Here is a 17,333-nt window from a genome sequence, read left to right as displayed (position 1 = left end):
CGTCGTGAAGATGTCATGATGTTTTTACAGATAGTGGTTGTTTTGTCTAATATGAATGTGCTCTCTGACCACAGAAGCTTCATGGACTTTAATTAAGTTCACTAAGAGGCTACAAAACTTTGCACGAGGAGTGTGGGACGGCTTTGTTTTATGAAGCTCCCAGATTTGCTGTATCTGCAGTTTGCCGAGGACCTTTACCTGTATCCATCTGAGGCCGCTGTGGTTCTCCTAGTTTGACTTTAACTCGTCGAAACAAACAGTGGTTGGGATTCAGACAAACTTGTCGTGTCGTGAGTTACAATTTTCCCGTTTATTTGAACGCAGCATACGTAGTCGCGTGGAGACGACGTCAGCCAAACAACAGTTAAACCCGCCTGGGAGCTGCTCTCTCTCTGTCTGCTTCAAGACACGGATTTATAAAACAACAACTATAAACACACGACACAACAACAGACATGTCTGTCAACTATGCAGCCGGGCTGTCGCCGTATGCGGATAAAGGTGTTTGCGGACTTCCTGAGGTAAAATAGAGCCAACACGGGCTGTGTGGTTGACTGCTAGCAGCAGGTTAGCCGAGGATGGCTGCTTCATGCTCGGTCTAATAATAATGAAAAAAAGGAGCTTAAACCTCAATTTAAAAACACTCAGTGACAGGTCAATGTCCTGCTCTCCGAAACGTATCATTAAATGTTTAGCAGTTGACATAAAGAGCCGAAGTAACGTGGTTAGTCTGTGTTGAGAGTAGCTCCATTCAGAGTTCATTCATGTTGTGGTCCAGCTGGTGAAACGTCTGGCTGCTATGGAAACAGTGGGGTCATTTAAAGACAAGCTATTACATCCTGTCTGCTCCTGTCCCCAGTTTGTGTTGTAATTATTATGTCTATAATTATAACTATGTATGATATGATTATAACAACGATATGTGTAATCTAATTATGTAAGCGATGCATACAATGGAAAAGTCCATAAAAACTGAACCCTAATGTAAATGAATACACTTGATATGATGTCACTCTGTGTGTCTCATCCACCCGAGATTATGCATTACATTTCATTGTCTTTGACACTCTCCCTGCAAGTGCTGGAGATTATCTTTGACTGTACAATTTGTAATTTAAACACATATAGTTTGCTTACAGCAAATGGCACTGTATTAAAACTGCAACATAAGATTTAATATTTGATATTTAAACATTGTGAACATTTTCTTTCCTTTATTTACAAGCTGCATAACTGTCTTTTTTTTTTTTTTTTTGCTCCAGTTGTTCAAGCTATGTGAAATAAACATCTCTCTTCCTGCATGACCATCATACACACATTACTTTTATATTTTTCTCAGACATTTCACTCACCCCTTGTAGTATGAAAGCGCCCTTTCTCAATCCTTAGTCACTTCCAAATACTCTTAATATTTAGGTTATTCTCATTTTTGACTGGGACAAATTGGACTGGCCTGTTGTTTTTAAAACCTGATGTTTTCTCTTCTGTGGCAGGTGTTTGATAACCCCGAGGAGCTGAAGGCGAAGGTGGACACGCTTGCTCAGTTGATTAAAGAATCTGAGTACCTGGTCGTCCACTCCGGAGCAGGAATCAGCACCTCAGCAGGCATTCCCGACTTCAGGTGATACGCAATCAAGTACAGCTCTTTTCTTTCATCAACCATTTTCACAAACACACTCTGTTTTTCCATCTCAGCCATGTTTCACGATCGTGAACGTGGTGAGAAAGTGAAACACTGACCACCTCAGATTTCTGCATTGTTTTAACGATTCTGTCGAATGCAAAAATAAAGACACTAGTCAAACTACGTTTGCTGAGAGGAAGAAGCAATATATCATAACCAAACTGTAACAATTAAACTGACATTTAAGATGTTGTTGGTTAAATAACACTTATGAATACAAGTACAACAGTCACAAAATGAAATGACATCTGTGAACATGAACAGCTGCCACACTGCAGTTTTTGTTACCTTGTTTCAACACATCTGAGAGCCACTGCTGCTTGACACAGCTTGAGAGTGGAGCTAATGAGCAGTGACTGGATGGTATCCTATTTTTGACAGGAAATTGACTGATTGATTGTGTGTCCTTTTCTTCTGAAATTACATAAACATTTGAATCAGTCACATTGAGAAGTAAGACCTGCATACAGATAATAAATAAACAAATAAAATGACTAAATATAATGACAAAATGAAAAAAATTAAATATACATTAATATAAACAAAGATGAATCTAAAATATAATTGGCTTAGGTATAAAAAATACAGTTATATTATGCACAGTCACTCCTATGAAGGATTTGAAATAGTTTTTTATAGGTGAATAGATAAAAGTACTGATCTCACCTAACAGAGAGAGACAGTCAGCCCACTTTCTGATACAAGATACAGTGAGTGACGGTTGTAAATTTGTCATCAATCCAGATGCCTAAGGATTTGTAATGAGGAACACTATGATTTAGATCTGAAGACTGCTGTGTGTTTCCTTAGATCTGGAGAAAAACACAAACTTTGTTCTGTATTTAAAACAAGATTGAGGTCAGTAAGTGCCTACTGTTGGATATTAAATGAGAGTTGTAACTTATCAATGTCTCATTGAATAAAGTTTGCCGAACTGTATAAAGCAACTTTCTGATAAGCTGAGTGGCGTGAAGTGAGAAGCCTTTGACAGGTCAACAAATAGAGCTGCACAGTGCGTCTTGTTATTGTAGACACAACATCATTTAAGGCGAGGGCAGCAGCACAGCACTATGTTGTGTTAGGGTTAGACAAGAAATCCTGATTGACAGGGACTCAGAATATCTGGTTAAATAAGATTTGGGTATTAATCGAAGATTTAACCATAATCGAGAGGCAGATCTTTGAAATTGACCGATAGTTATGTGATGTAGACTTGCACAACATGAGCTGTTCTCCAAACTTCTGGGATGATATGCATATACATGGTTATATGAGCTAAGCACATAAGTAAGAGCTGTTTAAAGGTGAGCTGAATAGACCTTGGACCTATGAATCTACAGTATAATTTTAACAGTATATTTGTTTCAATGACAATTTAGAAAACGTACACATCTGTACTGAATAAAACTACTTAACATTATTTAGTACTCAGTCTGTAATTAATATATTCTTCTTTTTCTTTCAGTAAATGATCCTAATTAACTTACAACAATGGTTTGGGATGGCAGAAGTGCTTTTCTTATGTATATACATCTAGTGTTAGTGAGACATTTATTTTGTGTCTGATTTTTGGGACACTGAGCTTGTTGTTACAGTCCTCAAGTTTTTTTTGCAAAGCCAGCCAGTGTAGATTCATTCTTCAATATGTTTACTTTTATAATATTCATTCAAGGATGTTTTGAATGATTACAAGATAACGCAATTGTTACAAGTTTAAAAGTGTAAAACTGGAGTAACAAATGGAATTTTGCTGAGGTTCACCGCTCTCAACTCTCTCTTAAAGTAATCTGGAAAACAGAATTTAAAAGTCAGTCACAGTATACATATACTAATTAGCCATTCCCGCCAAAAGTCCGTGTCTCGCGCTTATAAATGTGCTCTTAAACTCAGTTACACATATCAGAAACAAACTCGTCACAGCTACAATACATTACTACACATTTCAAGAGGAATTGGTCTTATTTTCAACTGAGTACGAACCTGGAACTTCAACACAAATTCTTTGTGTGAATCAAAGTTGTTTGATTGTCATGGTGATAGCGAATCAACACAGCAGTCTGACAAAAAGGACAATTTGCGGTGCAGACAATTGTAGATTATAGTAACTATTTTAGAAATAGTCCTGTTTCTGTGAATGCAGGCCGGAGATTGATCAGAAACCAGGCGGAGGAGAGAAGAAAAGTAACTGCATAGTGCCATTCCAAACTTCAGACAGCCTTAAAAAGATGGATTTTGAAAATGTAAATAACATAATGGAGATTTTTCCCCCCTATTTATTCCTGTGAATTTCTGAGAAGTTACTTCCTCTCTACTTTTTCATGCATTTCTTTGTGCATATCGTGGTCTTCAGTGCTGATGTGAATAGTTTAATATATCTGTGTTTAGACTGATTTGGCTCCTGTTTTCAGTATTGATAACATTTTGGAGAAATTGGTAGTTTTGTGATTTGGCACAGCACAGTTTCAGAGTGTAATACCACTCATATGGACAGCTGCAGATGTGTATTTGTTTTGGTGATCATAAACTAGCGAGTCGACCACTTTGCTAACAGACAGACATCAAGAAAGTGCTACACAAGACCAAACACCCAGCTATTATTACTATTACTATTATTATTACTTACTAGTCACACCTTAAATGTATCTAAATAACAATGCTATAAAACATTTCAGAATCTAGAATTCTGAAATGTTTTTATTTTTATTAATTCATTAACATTATCATTATTGTTGGGGGTTAATTTTTCCTAAGATTCATCAATGAATTCGGCTGTAATGTTTAATGCTTTTGATGTAATTTCAAGAGATTGCATAAACAAAAATATACTAAAATGTGTACATGTCTTATCCTGAGAGCTCATATCTTTATTGTCCCAAAGCAGTTGCAGCATTGAGTTCAGATAAAGCCCCAAATATATAATTTAATAAAAAGCAGTTAGTAAACAGACTTGAAATAATTCCCAGTATGTTATAACAGTGGGAGTCTTGATTTGCTTCAATTAGAGGAGTTAATTTAATGAACATGCTGTAATTACATTACATTACGACTCAGGGATTAAACTTGAGGACAGCTACCAACTTTATGCCACAGCACATAATACAAATACTGTAAGATACATAATCAGTAAATCCAGGCCAGGATTTATCATTTTTGAGTTAAAACCCTTTTATATTTTATATTCTTTTTTTTTATGTTGAGCTTGGCTTATCCTCATGCTTTCTCTTGCAGTACCACCATATGAGCAGATGAGAGCAGTACTGTCTCATTATCTGTCAGATGCAGCTCTTAGTAACGCAGTCAAATAAATCCTAGCTGCTTTTGGTTTCTTCTCATATAGTTCAAGAATTGGATTTAATACTTTCGTAGAATTCAATCTGGTGTGAATGACGGGGTATTTACCTGTGGGGATTCATATATGGATGCCTTGAGACTTTCGCTCTGGAAACCTGACTAATTAATATTTGATTGCCTCGCCTGTCAGTCAGGTAGAGTCGACCTTGGACGATTACTACACACTGATATAAATTATATTCCCACTGCTCCCTTCAGCACATAGGTACGTGTGCTTCATCTGAAAGCAAGAAATTGAGCCCCTCTGATATTATGGAAGACACCAACACATGTGAATACACCAGCTTTATAGATCCTCTGCCGCTTTCAAGTCCTGCAGCATTTCTCAGGGTGAGAGGCATGTAATAAGTGACAAACATGCCTCGCCGTTAATGCTGCTGCGTCTTTGAACTGGTCTTGGCTGAGCAGGCTATGAATCATATTGGTGGTGAGAGATGTTCAAGTTCAAATAGAAAGATGAGACTGTTGTGCCTGCGTTTGAGGATTCACAGGATGCCTTCCCTCATCTGATGCATAAAGATAAGTCGCGTGTCCTCGAAGTAACTTGGCAACTGCGAGGATGTTAGACAGCACAAGTGCTGACAGTACCGCTGCGTTCTTTCCTCATTCAAACACCCCAAAGTGACTGGTTAATGAAAGAAGCATGAGAAGAATAATCTCAGATTGGACAACACATTTTCCTGCATTTTATTGTGAAAAGGTGTCACGGTACACAAATATTTCTGTCATTTTAGAATGTTTAGATATTTGTGAAATGCTTGTATTTTTGTTAAATCTATGTTCTCTTGTTTGTCTTCATGTTTTCACTTGTGGGAGAATCTTTGCACAGTGTTTTTCACTGATCTTCCATATTTTTAGTGGGCGCAGACTTGCAGTATTTGACAGCATGTTGTCAGTTTGGCTCACAAACTTTGCAGAAATCTTCCCATAAGATTGTTTATACTCAACCTTGAGCACAACCCCCTCCCCCCGCGGTTCTTAATACGTAATACTTCCAATCCACCCACTGCATAACAACTTGTCCAATCCTAATTACATCTATCACAAGTCTGTTCATCGCTATATTCTCCTCCAGGGGTCCAAAGGGTGTGTGGACGTTAGAAGAAAAGGGTGAGTCACCTCACTTCGACACAACATTTGAAGATGCCCGACCCAGTTTGACTCACCTGGCCCTCCTGGGACTGCAGAGGGCCGGATACCTCAAGTATCTCATCAGCCAGAACGTGGATGGCCTGCATGTCCGATCAGGTTTCCCCAGGTAATTCTGTCCCACAGATGATTTACACACAGCAGGTGTTTTACATACAGTAGTTGTTAGTTGTTGATAGGCATCAAGCAGTAAATTATCTCACAGCTTGGCCACATTAAGTCTAATTGCACTTGCTATTGCAATTGCTAATCAGTAACCTAATAATCAATAACCAGCTCTAAAAGGTGGACATGTTAACAGTTTACACACCCAGCAGACGCAGAGCAACATTAGTATTAGTATTTCTTTTTAAGCTCTGGTTTCGGCGGAGCAACTAGGGAGCCAGACGTTTCCCTACATTCTCCAGCAAGTTGCTAACATAGTGCCTTTAGGTCTTCGGCAGGTAGCTTATCGTTTTGCTGCTTCTTTTGCTGGAAACAAAGTTGATTAGAGCAGTGACAGTGAACCTTTTTTTTTTTTTTTGTCGATTCCAGCTGCAGTTGAATATTTTTTCATATTTTGACATTAGTTTGATGAACAAAACTAAGTTGAGAGCATAAAATTACTCGGTGTCAGAAATCACTCAGCTTTTTATATTTTAAAAAGAAATCTGATGCCATCTGCGTCTTCCTTGTGATCCATCGTCACAGGCTTTCGCTCTTGTTTCTTCCTTGCCTTGTTGAGGCTGTTATGGAGCCACAAATGATCAACATTTTAAACAAGGTTTGCCCTCACATCCATAGAAATGACTGATCTCAACTTAAAACGAAGCATCTGCCAGTTAATTTATGTTATGATCCACTAAGGTTGAGACATGGATAAATCCCACAGATACTAATAATAGAATACCTTTATTTATATAGCCACCTTTTCAAAAAGTACTTGACAGACAAGCACAAACAGGATACTCAAGAGAGCCAAGCACTGAGGACAAACATGAAATGAAAGATGAGGACAGTAAGGAACATGACGGTATAAAAAAAAAAATACAAAAGAATAAAGGCCATAAAAGCAATAAGATAAATAAATGAAGACCTAAGACTGAATAAAACATTTAAAAAGACATTTTTAAAAATACATCACATAAAAGCAAGGCTATAAAAACTGGTTTTAAGAAGTGATTTGAAAGATTCTGCAAGCCTTATTTCCTCAGGCAGGTCGTCCCAAAGTTGAGGAGGCCTGATGGCAAAAGCATGATCGCCTTTAGATTTAGGTCTCAACTGCAACAGACAGAAGATCTAAGGCTACAGACTCAACATCTCTGCTTATGTAGCTTGGAGTCATTCCCAGACGTGCCTCAAAGGTGTTCAGTAACATCTTTAAAATCAGGAAGCCAGTGGAACCAAGCCAGGATTGGCGTGACGTACTGACATCTGTAAAGTCCAGTAAGAAGCCGAACTGCTGCATTTTTAACTAGTTGGTGCGAGAGAGTGAGAATGGAGTCGAGTCTAGAAATAAATCAGTGCAGGAATGAATTTGTGAAAGGATTGGTTTATTACGTGTGACATTTCTTAACTGAAGGAAACCAGACTGGACAGCTCTTTAAATCTGAGGTTTAAAGCTGAGATCTGAGTCAAATATACCCCTAAATGTCTTGCAGCAGGCTTCACGTTAGCTGAAAAAGGACCAAGGCCATTTTGATATGGTTTGGGGGAATGTGGTTTCTGATTTTGTGATGGATATTTCGGGCCCTGAAAAAGTTGACAGCACTGAGATAGTCTAAAGCAATAAATCACTAAAAAGAGATGTAATGACGTTAGATTATATAGTCAAGTAGAAACATGTAGATAGAAAATAAAAGTGGACCTAAAATTTAACCTTGTGCTACACCCCAGGCAATGTGATCTAAAGAGGATGACTGACTGATGATCTATGATAATACATTTTTATAAAGAGCATACTGTGTGTTGTTTAGCTCAGTTGGTACAAAGGCTCAGTCCTTGCCGCGGCAGCCCAGGGTTCGCGTGGCTGTACCTGTGGCTTTTTCCCGCATATCATTTCCCATCTCTCTCTCCCCACATTCCTGTCACGCTTCAGCTGTCTCTATCGAAAATAAAGCTTGAAAAGGCAAAAAAAAAAAAAAAAATCTTTTAAAAAAAAAAGCTACAAAGTGCATTGCCCTTGATGTCAACCTCGAAAAAAGCGAAGTCTACATTAATTAAAATTACACTCACTCTCCGATGTTGGCTGGTAAAAGCAGTTTGTGTGCACCTCTACAACCTGAGTGCAATTTCTCAAAGATATTTTTATTACACATGAAAGCTAAAAGTTGGGTTGAAACAACCTTCTTTAAACTTTGTATGAAAACCTGAGTTCTGAAATTGGCTTGAAATTGTTAAGAACACAAGGATCTTTTTTTAATAACCATGTTTAAAATAGAAAGATGCCTTTCTCTAACAAGCTCTTTATTATCATTAAAATACTGTCCCCAACTGTGTCATAAATTAGTGGAATGATATTAAGGCTGGATTCAATGTGGGATATAAGTTCAGATAAAAAAGGATGCAGGCATGTAAAACACTAAGGCCTAATCTGTTGGCTATTTATCTTTTTTTTTTTTTTTTTTAAATTAAACTCCTATCTCATCTTTTGAGGCATCTGTAAAATAACAAGGAGAGAAGGCTATGACTCAGTCTGTTACCTGGGGTGGATTTATTTGCTAAAAATAAGCTAGAGAAAAAGATTTTAACTTCTTCATTGTATATTTCCAGATCTCATAATTCTTGAGTGGATTCATTTCTCCAGGGCAGTGGTGTATAATTTGACTTTATCGGAGGTGACAGGGTCTAGGTGATTAAAAAGAGAAACCAGATCTTTTGTGTCAAAGTGCCTGTTAAAAGCAGCTAAAGATGCAGCAGTAAAAAAAGTAAAAAGCCCATAAAACTTGAACAACCCAGCAGTAGTTAAAAGGAGGTTGGGATAAAATTACACTGAATAAAAACTGCTTTATGGTCAGACAAACAGTTGTCAGGGCTGAGGCCACTGTAGAAAACTAGGTCAAGAGCGTGACCCTTCCAATGTGTGGGTTCTGAAAAGACTCCAAAGTATCCCTAAAATCAATAACAAAGATCTGAGAAGCAGACGTGTGTTAAAATCACCTTAGATACACCGCAGGTTCTTGTGGGACTTGAATTAAATTGTTAGGATTAGTAGCAGAGGGGTGTGATATTGAGTGTGCTGCAGTGGGTCTATAATCAGAAATTAAAGGATACTAGTCTCATTTTGGAGTTTAGAGTGTGTTGCAGAGGTAGAGAACGGTGCGACTTAACATTCTCTATCGTACCGTTGTGTAATTGCTCCAAGATGCTGTCTGTTTTCAGACAGCATCTTGGATCCTCTACTGTTTGGATGGAGGCCATCACATTTCAGAAGGATGGGCCTCACCCAAAACAAGTGAAAGTTGTTACCGAAGGTGATCCCAGAGGCGGCTCGCTAATCTCAGCCAGGTGTGGAGGGTAAAGAGTCTAATTCCTCTGTTGTGGGTTGGGATAGATTTCTTATAGAACCAAATACCAGACCCAAAGACTCGCCTGGACATTGCCAAGCCTAAAAGTTTTCTAGCGTTCTAGCTGTAATGTCACCTCCATAGATTTTATAAAATTCAGTTGTTGTCATTTTAGGTGTCCTGTTATAGATGTCTCTTTTATAATCGGGGTCTACTGAGAAAAGGCTTTTTTGTGAAAAATTTCTGCTGCAATACCGCAGGTTACCACTGGACAGATTGGAAGCTAAGCATCCATAACATCCATAATAAATCCCTTTTTTTCTTTAGCGATAATGATCGGTTAAAAGAACCATTAAATCAAAACAATGAGCTTCGTTACTACAAGTGTCCATCTTTGCACTGAATGTAGTCAGTTGACCTTTTAAAATATTTATTAGCATAGTTTTAAGATGCATTATCAGATACCGTATGAGTGAATATGGCTGATTTCTTTCATTCATTTTCAGAAAATGTAGATGAAAATGTTCTTGATATGCTAATGCAGAGAACATTTTAGGAACATCACTACGCTGGAAGCAAAGAGTGGAGAGGAGAGAGAATGAGTAAGTAGGACGTGGACGTGAGATACTTACTTAGAGAAAAAGTTAACTTGTGGAGAAAATGCAGTAAATTCCTTTTTGAGGATTAAACAACCATAATATATTTTTTGTTTCTTAACTTCTTCTATTTTACATATATAAATATACCATACACAGTGTTGGGTATAGTTACTTTGGAAAGTAGTTAATTACGTTACAACGTTACCATCAATTAAAAGTAATCCGTTACGTTACCTATGAATAAAACGCCTTAGAGTACTCATGCGTTGCCAAAAATTAGTCGTTTGAAAAAAGTCGTTTGCAGCACCTCACACATGCTGCAACTTAACTGACACAGACACACAGCCTCCTTTAAATGCACCGAGAAGTCCTGACAATGAATAACGTCAGTCATCCAGCCAAACTAACTCTGCAGGACAACAATAACAGGAAAGATTGCCAGCAATATGCCACATAGCATTTTATTAACATAGCAGGCACAGTACTGTCTGACACAAAGCAGGCCGCAGTCGGAATTTTTCTTTCCTTATCCGGAGAAATTCTTAAAGCAACGGATTACTTCTTTAAAAGAATAACGAAGGTACTGATTACTTAACGCACGAAACTATCAGTTACGTCACACGAATGCGTTACTTTGTAACGCGTTACCCACAACACTGGTCATACAGCATTGTAAGCCATGTAACGCACAGATTATTACATGTCGGGTTGTGGCTCGTTGTTTTGAAATAAGATGCTGCTTTGTGGTAACGGCTGTAACAGAGCTAGAAATGAGCCGCCCTTTCAGTACGGCTCAAATAACTTCAAATAATGCTCAGTGTAATGGAAAATGTTTGGGCTGACTCTGGATTATCCAATCATATTGGATTAACCCAAGGCCAAGAATCCAATTTTTCATTCAGTACATACATCCAGTCTTTATGCATATTAGGAGACATGCTTTTCCTGGAAGCCATTTCTCGGATCTCTCTCCACCCTCCATCAGTCAAGGTTTTTTTTTTTCTTCTTTAGATGAGGCTAGACAGCAAAGTGGTAGTTCTCTGATGAAATCACTGAGACCGCAGACGAACTGGTAAGGTAAACAGGTCGGCACTTATCTGTGTAGGTGGAACGTAGAAGCGAATATGGCCTCTGAATATGTATCGGAGAGAAAAAGTTATGGTGAAGAGTCCTGACATTAACTTTGGAGACAATGATCTAAGTGAATATCATCTTTGTGATCTTTTCTGTCTTTGTGGACTTTTCTCCCTCTTGCTCTATTAGAGATCTGTTATCCGAGCTTCATGGGAACATGTTTGTGGAGGAGTGTGAGAAGTGTGGCAGGTATGGGCACACACACACACACATGCACATCTTGAAACTCTTTGATAATTCTTATCCAAGCTACTATATTTTGCTTTGAGGCCATTTTATTAGGTACACCTGTTTGGTAATACAAACAGCAAATCAAAGGGTTCAAACCCAATATGCAATTCATGCAGACAGCAGGTTCAATTACTGTTCACCTAACATTAGCATTCACAGTATCAGGTGCCAGATGTTTCTCCCTGCATCTCAGAAACAGGTGTCCTCCAGGAATTTTCACACCCTGCAGGTTCTACACAGAGTGAAAAATATGCATTTGGTGGTTGTTCTGTGATTGAAACACTCCATCAGTAACAGAGGTTAGGAGAAGAAAAGGCCCGACCTGTTTCCTGACAGGAGTTCACAGGAAGGTAATGAGTAATGGCTCATATGTGCGGAAGCCCATCTCTGAACGCCGAACTCAGAAGGAGATGCCCTGCAGCAGCAGAGAAAATCCACGCTGTGCTGCACTCCATTTTGGAACAGGACAAGAACATGAAGGTGCACTAGACATGTGATCACTAAATTCAAGAAACGTTTAAAAGATCTTCACAGCAGTCTGTCGGCTAAAAAAAACACAGCATGACTCCCTGATGCATCCTGACCCGTGTCAAAGCTAATATCCGGCAGTGTAATCGTATGTCAGGTGTTTTCTTTGCACATTTAAGGCAGCTCGTAATAATTCTAATTACGGGCACTATTTTCTTCCAGCTGGATAATGCACCATGTCAGGGAGAGCTCATTATCTCAAAATTACTCCAGGAACATGACAGTGACTTCGTTTTACTCCAGCGAACTACTCTTTAGATCTCCAAGTAGGTTACCTTTGTGACCAAGTAGAAATGTTTAAAAACTTTGCAGCAGCTACATGAGTCATTGATATCCCTAAAGACTGTTTCCACAAATCTTGTTGAGTGCATGTCTTGTAGAAGTCAAGAAAACGTCTGGTTTATCTAATCAAGTGGCCACAAAGTTAAAAATGGACCTTGGTTTGTTGCTTCTAACTGATGTTGTTAGACAGAGATGTAATCTGAAAGGTGTCTTTGGTTTTCCAGGCAGTACGTGAGAGAAAAGGTGATCGGCGTGATGGGGCTGAAACCGACAGGACGTCACTGTGAGGTGAAACGATCCAGAGGGCTCCGAGCCTGCAGGTAAAAACGTGTGCTTTCACTGCGTTTTGTAATAATGTGCCACGATCCATTTATCGATACGACTGTGTACTCTCACAGAGGAAAGCTGATAAGCACGATATTAGACTGGGAGGATGCTCTTCCTGACAGAGACCTGAACAAAGCAGATGATGCCAGCAGGTGAGAGTTTGTTTCCCCCTTTTATATATATATATATATATAAATAATAGATATATATATATATGAGTAGCACACAGTACACACTTTTATCTATCCTGACTTTCTTTTATCGGTAGGCTAAACAGCACAAGTCACAGATCAAACACATCCTATGAACTGAAAACTATTTGATTTATCATTCTGTGCAGCTCTCTCTGTCCTGATATGCAAATATGTCTTTGTTTGAAAACCTTTTTAGGGTTTTTGTGTGCATCCCTGTCTGCTTTAATGATGCCTCTTTTGTATTAATGTTTCCCTCCGATCCTTCAGCCTCATAAAGCTTTCATTGTCTGTTTACACAACAGAAAGGATGTTTGTGGTTCTCCTTGATGTACTGTCAGTGACCCATAAATAATGCATAGTTACTGTTTCGATCACAAAGAGGAGATCTGGCGCTAGAGGAGTTATTTGTTCAAAGGCAGTCCACCGTGTTTATTTGTTAAAGTTAATTAAAGTTGTGTTTATACTGTTTTTCTGCATGCTTGTATCGTGCTTTAATTAGATTTTCTCTTCTTTCGCTTTCTGATATGAAGAGAGATGGGGAGCTGTGCACGTACTGGCAGAACTGGAGTTACATCCAGATAACTTGTGTTTCACTGTGTCTCAGTAATGATTAGCAGACCATGTCCGTGGAATCGCTGTGTTTACGCTCTTTCATTAATTATGAGGGGACGCAGTGTACAGAACGTTTGAATTAGAGAAAGCTTTGCTATGGTGCGCGTTACTGAAAAACAGCAGATAACACTTTGTGCCTCTGATGTATTGATGTTAGATTTGATTGACAGCACTATGAGTTACCCAGAAATCCTTGTAAAACGCAGCAGGTCATTTTACTTTACAACAAAGTGAACCAAACTTAAAAGATTTAATAATTTATATCACCATATATTGATGATTTCTTCTCATGTTTTATATTATATGCTGTATGTCATGTCTGACCACTTGCAACAGAAATAGTCTCAACTTAAACCGGTAAAACCATCTGCTTCAAAACTATTTAAAAAACCTTCATACTGAATATTTTTGCATCCAGATGCTTAGAATGAGAGGTCTGTGAATCCCTTCAGCACCGCCACAAGTGCTGTTTAAATGATCTTCTGGGTTTCAAATCTCGCAGAGTGATTATTTTTCAGAGGAACGGATGCTTAGCGATGTGACTCAAATGTAATGTTAACACATGAAAACGACAAACTGGGACAAAATGTGGACGAGCTTTGAGCCTCTTTTTTTTTTTTTTTTTTTTTTTTTACTTTTAACAATCTTTACCAGCAATGGAAACTCGGTGAAGCTCGGTGTCAGCAGCACACATGTGACTGATATCTGTGACACATTTCTTCTCTGTCTGCACGCAGACGAGCAGACCTGGCGCTGACGCTCGGCACCTCCTTGCAGATCAAACCCAGTGGAGACCTTCCACTCCTCACCAAGCGCAAAGGAGGAAAAGTGGCCATTGTCAACCTGCAGCCCACAAAACACGTGAGTCTCATTCGCACACCTAACGCACACGTATGGAAACATGAAACAAAACTAACACCGTGATTGTGTTTAAAGTATGCTGCTCATGCACTCAGGTTAATCATTTCACAGTTGTAATTTTCTGTCTCATAGGACAAGCATGCGCACCTGCGTATCTATGGTTACGTGGATGACGTCATGAAACAGCTGATGGAGAAGCTGGGATTGGACATGCCAAAGTGGGAGGGACCGACCGTCTGCGAGAGCTCCACAGCCACCTCAGAGTCCCCCGTCGATGTCAAGCCACCACATGCAATCACTGCAAAGAACAAGGTGAAAAAGGACCTCATTAAGGAGGAAAGGAAACGGGAAGCAACGGCCCTAACAGATGATGGGAGCGTTAAGGAGGAGAAGGGTTCAGTAAAGAGGGAGAGAGCAGACTCCCCAGTGGAGATAAATGAAGAGAAAATAGCCTGAGGTATTTTTTCTTACAAACACAACCCCGTCCAGAAACAAACTATAACTGAGGGTGCTCGATTTGATCAATTTTACAGAGTTTCTTCTCATCTTCCACCCTCTGGGGTAATGACTCTTCTAGTGCTGTAGTGGTTTTGTTAGTCCCAGATCGTGCACTCTCCAACTGTGACTCCTAAGCTGAAAGTTGACCTTATAAAGTGAAAATTAGCTATGTGATTGTGTCCTGGCTAAAAGGACGACTCTACAATTAGACATATTTTATTTGAATTTCTGCTCAAACAACTGTTGCATGTTTTCCAACCTGTTTATTTACTTTTATCTGAGATCCAGTTTAACAGACAGGATGATGAGATGAGGTCAGTGGCGCTTGGTTATAAATAAAACTTTTTAATAAGGTGTGTAAGGCTGCTGCACCTTATTAAAAGCATTATTTATAACCAAGTGCTCCAGATCTCATCCCTACAGACGTAGCCTTTAAAGATGACTTGGTTCAATACTTTACAAGAAGAGGAGCATCTCGAGCCTGACTGACAAGTAGCCTTGTGCTGCTGCGGAGAATTTTAGATAGTTAATATTATTATTATTATAACTTTTAAGACAGTTATCTCTGGGGTCAGTATGTTTTTTTAATTGTCCTCAATTACAAATGGCGATTTTCTCCAAAATGATTGAACTACATTTTTCTTCTTTCTCTGGCAAGATTTATAATTCACCCTATTTTTGTTTATAAAAGGAGCACCCGCTGCTGATTGGTTGTAAAAGGATCATGATCACACCGTACCTTTTGTAGGAAAATGTTTTTTATCTCAGGAAAAAAGCATTATACTCTCAAGAAAAAAGTTACTGTCCTGTTTTTTTTTAATATACATATTTTTTTTAAAGATACATATGTTTTGGCAATAAACACAACATGTTCCTCATACACCCTGCTGTGTATATGTGATGTATGTCAAACAGCTGTGGCCTAGTTCGATTGTGAGCCAACGTTTCAAAGGAAAATGGCGCACGTGTGTTCATTTGAGATAATGGTATGATTATTTGCATTCAACATGATTAACATCTCATCTATTGTTTACACGGACTTAATAATCAAACCTACTTTCTCCTCAAATGTGTCAGTTCCGTTCAACCTAAATATGAACAACTCAAAATGCAGAACCGTAGTCGCAAAGCAAGAATATTCGTATCAGGTGCAACAGCATAATGGGACTATTAAGGCACTTTGTGTCTATCCAGATGTATAAGCAGCAGATATAACAGCTAGAAAACCAAACACCTGCAGCTAAAACACATGCATATAGTCCATCAGCCTGCTCTGTGAATGGGTCATTACACAGTCCCCATTACTGCTCTTCCTGCTCTATGGTGCTTCAGTCTAAACCGAATGGCTACAGCGTAGGCTGAAGTGCGTTTGACTCATAAACGAGGCATAGGCAGTTTTTATTTTTAATTTCAGTCCAGATTGTGTGCGATAATTAAAGTGAAATGGGGAAATTCACTTACAGGATGGACACAACATGGTCAGTGTCAAAGAAAGACCAAAGGGATGTGTTTATTGATCTCTGTTTTATTCCCCGACAGGAGTGTCTGTGCTGTGCTCCCCGCCTCCGGCGTGGCAATTTAACCTCTTGATGGGACTTCAAACAGTGCTAATGAGCTAAATGTTCTCACTCTGCCTTTTGAACAAACTCAGCCGCTTTGTTTTTCAATATTTTGTGGTGTTGTAACTACCTACTGCCAGGGAATATGACGATTTATACCCTAGTATCTCTTAAGCAGGAGATTGTCAACCTTTTTGGCTTTTACAACCTTTCACGGGTTATGGACGTGAGCTATCTAAAGAGGGACTTTCAGATATCCAATATTTCACTAGTGAACGAGTGAACAAAAGTGTGATAGATTTATTTTTTTAAATCTTTTAATAAACCAGTCTGGACCATTGTGCACAATATTTTAAACCAATGACCTTTTGTTTGCTTTCTGCCAATAGTTTATTTTTGTTTTATTGTAATAAAATAGATTTATGAGTATTTAATTTTCCACAAACAGACCAGTTATTTTATCTATCAATAACTCTCAGCTGAGTTTTTGAAAGAGGCTACTATACTGCCATATAGAATTACAAACACATAGGGTTACTTCTATTGCAGTAGACAGTTTTTATAAATGGTCAGGAGCAATGTAACAGAAGCATAGATAACCTAACCTGACTTGTAGTCTCTGGTGTGAGTCAAGCTCCAAATGCAGCAGATACCATCTTTCATTAGAGCCTTCCTGTCTGACCATGCCTTTGAAACTTTGCTACGTAGCTTAGCCCGGTCCGAGATAATCCTGACAGTGTCCAGTTTATTAGGAACACCTGCTCATTAATGCACATATGTAATCATCTAATCACGTGGCAGTAACTCTGCATAAAAGCATGCTGACATGGTCAAGTGGT

At 38.7% G+C, this 17,333-nt stretch overlaps 1 protein-coding gene across 1 annotated transcript; it reads left to right on the top strand.

Moving 5' to 3' along the window:
• Positions 1-158: 158 nt before the first annotated feature.
• Positions 159-15,961, top strand: sirt6 (sirtuin 6). Its single transcript, XM_010744221.3, has 8 exons — positions 159-521; positions 1,494-1,621; positions 6,111-6,293; positions 11,532-11,591; positions 12,668-12,763; positions 12,842-12,922; positions 14,314-14,437; positions 14,570-15,961. The coding sequence occupies exons 1-8, from the start codon at positions 456-458 to the stop codon at positions 14,891-14,893; spliced, it is 1,062 nt and encodes a 353-aa protein (XP_010742523.2). The 5' UTR covers positions 159-455; the 3' UTR covers positions 14,894-15,961.
• Positions 15,962-17,333: the final 1,372 nt, after the last annotated feature.

This window comes from Larimichthys crocea, chromosome XII (assembly GCF_000972845.2).
Source record: "Larimichthys crocea isolate SSNF chromosome XII, L_crocea_2.0, whole genome shotgun sequence".
NCBI lineage: Eukaryota > Metazoa > Chordata > Actinopteri > Sciaenidae > Larimichthys > Larimichthys crocea.
The sequence above is the reverse complement of the archived record's forward strand: the minus strand, read 5'-3'. Positions and strand labels throughout refer to the sequence as shown.

What these genes read in the sequence shown, in the direction of transcription:
- sirt6 (XM_010744221.3), top strand. Translation starts at nt 456, where the DNA reads ATGTCTGTCAACTATGCAGCCGGGCTGTCGCCGTATGCGGATAAAGGT. An exon ending in GTGTTTGCGGACTTCCTGAG is followed by an intron (nt 522 to 1,493) that starts GTAAAATAGAGC and finishes CTTCTGTGGCAG; the next exon opens with GTGTTTGATAACCCCGAGGA. An exon ending in GAGTGTGAGAAGTGTGGCAG is followed by an intron (nt 11,592 to 12,667) that starts GTATGGGCACAC and finishes TTGGTTTTCCAG; the next exon opens with GCAGTACGTGAGAGAAAAGG.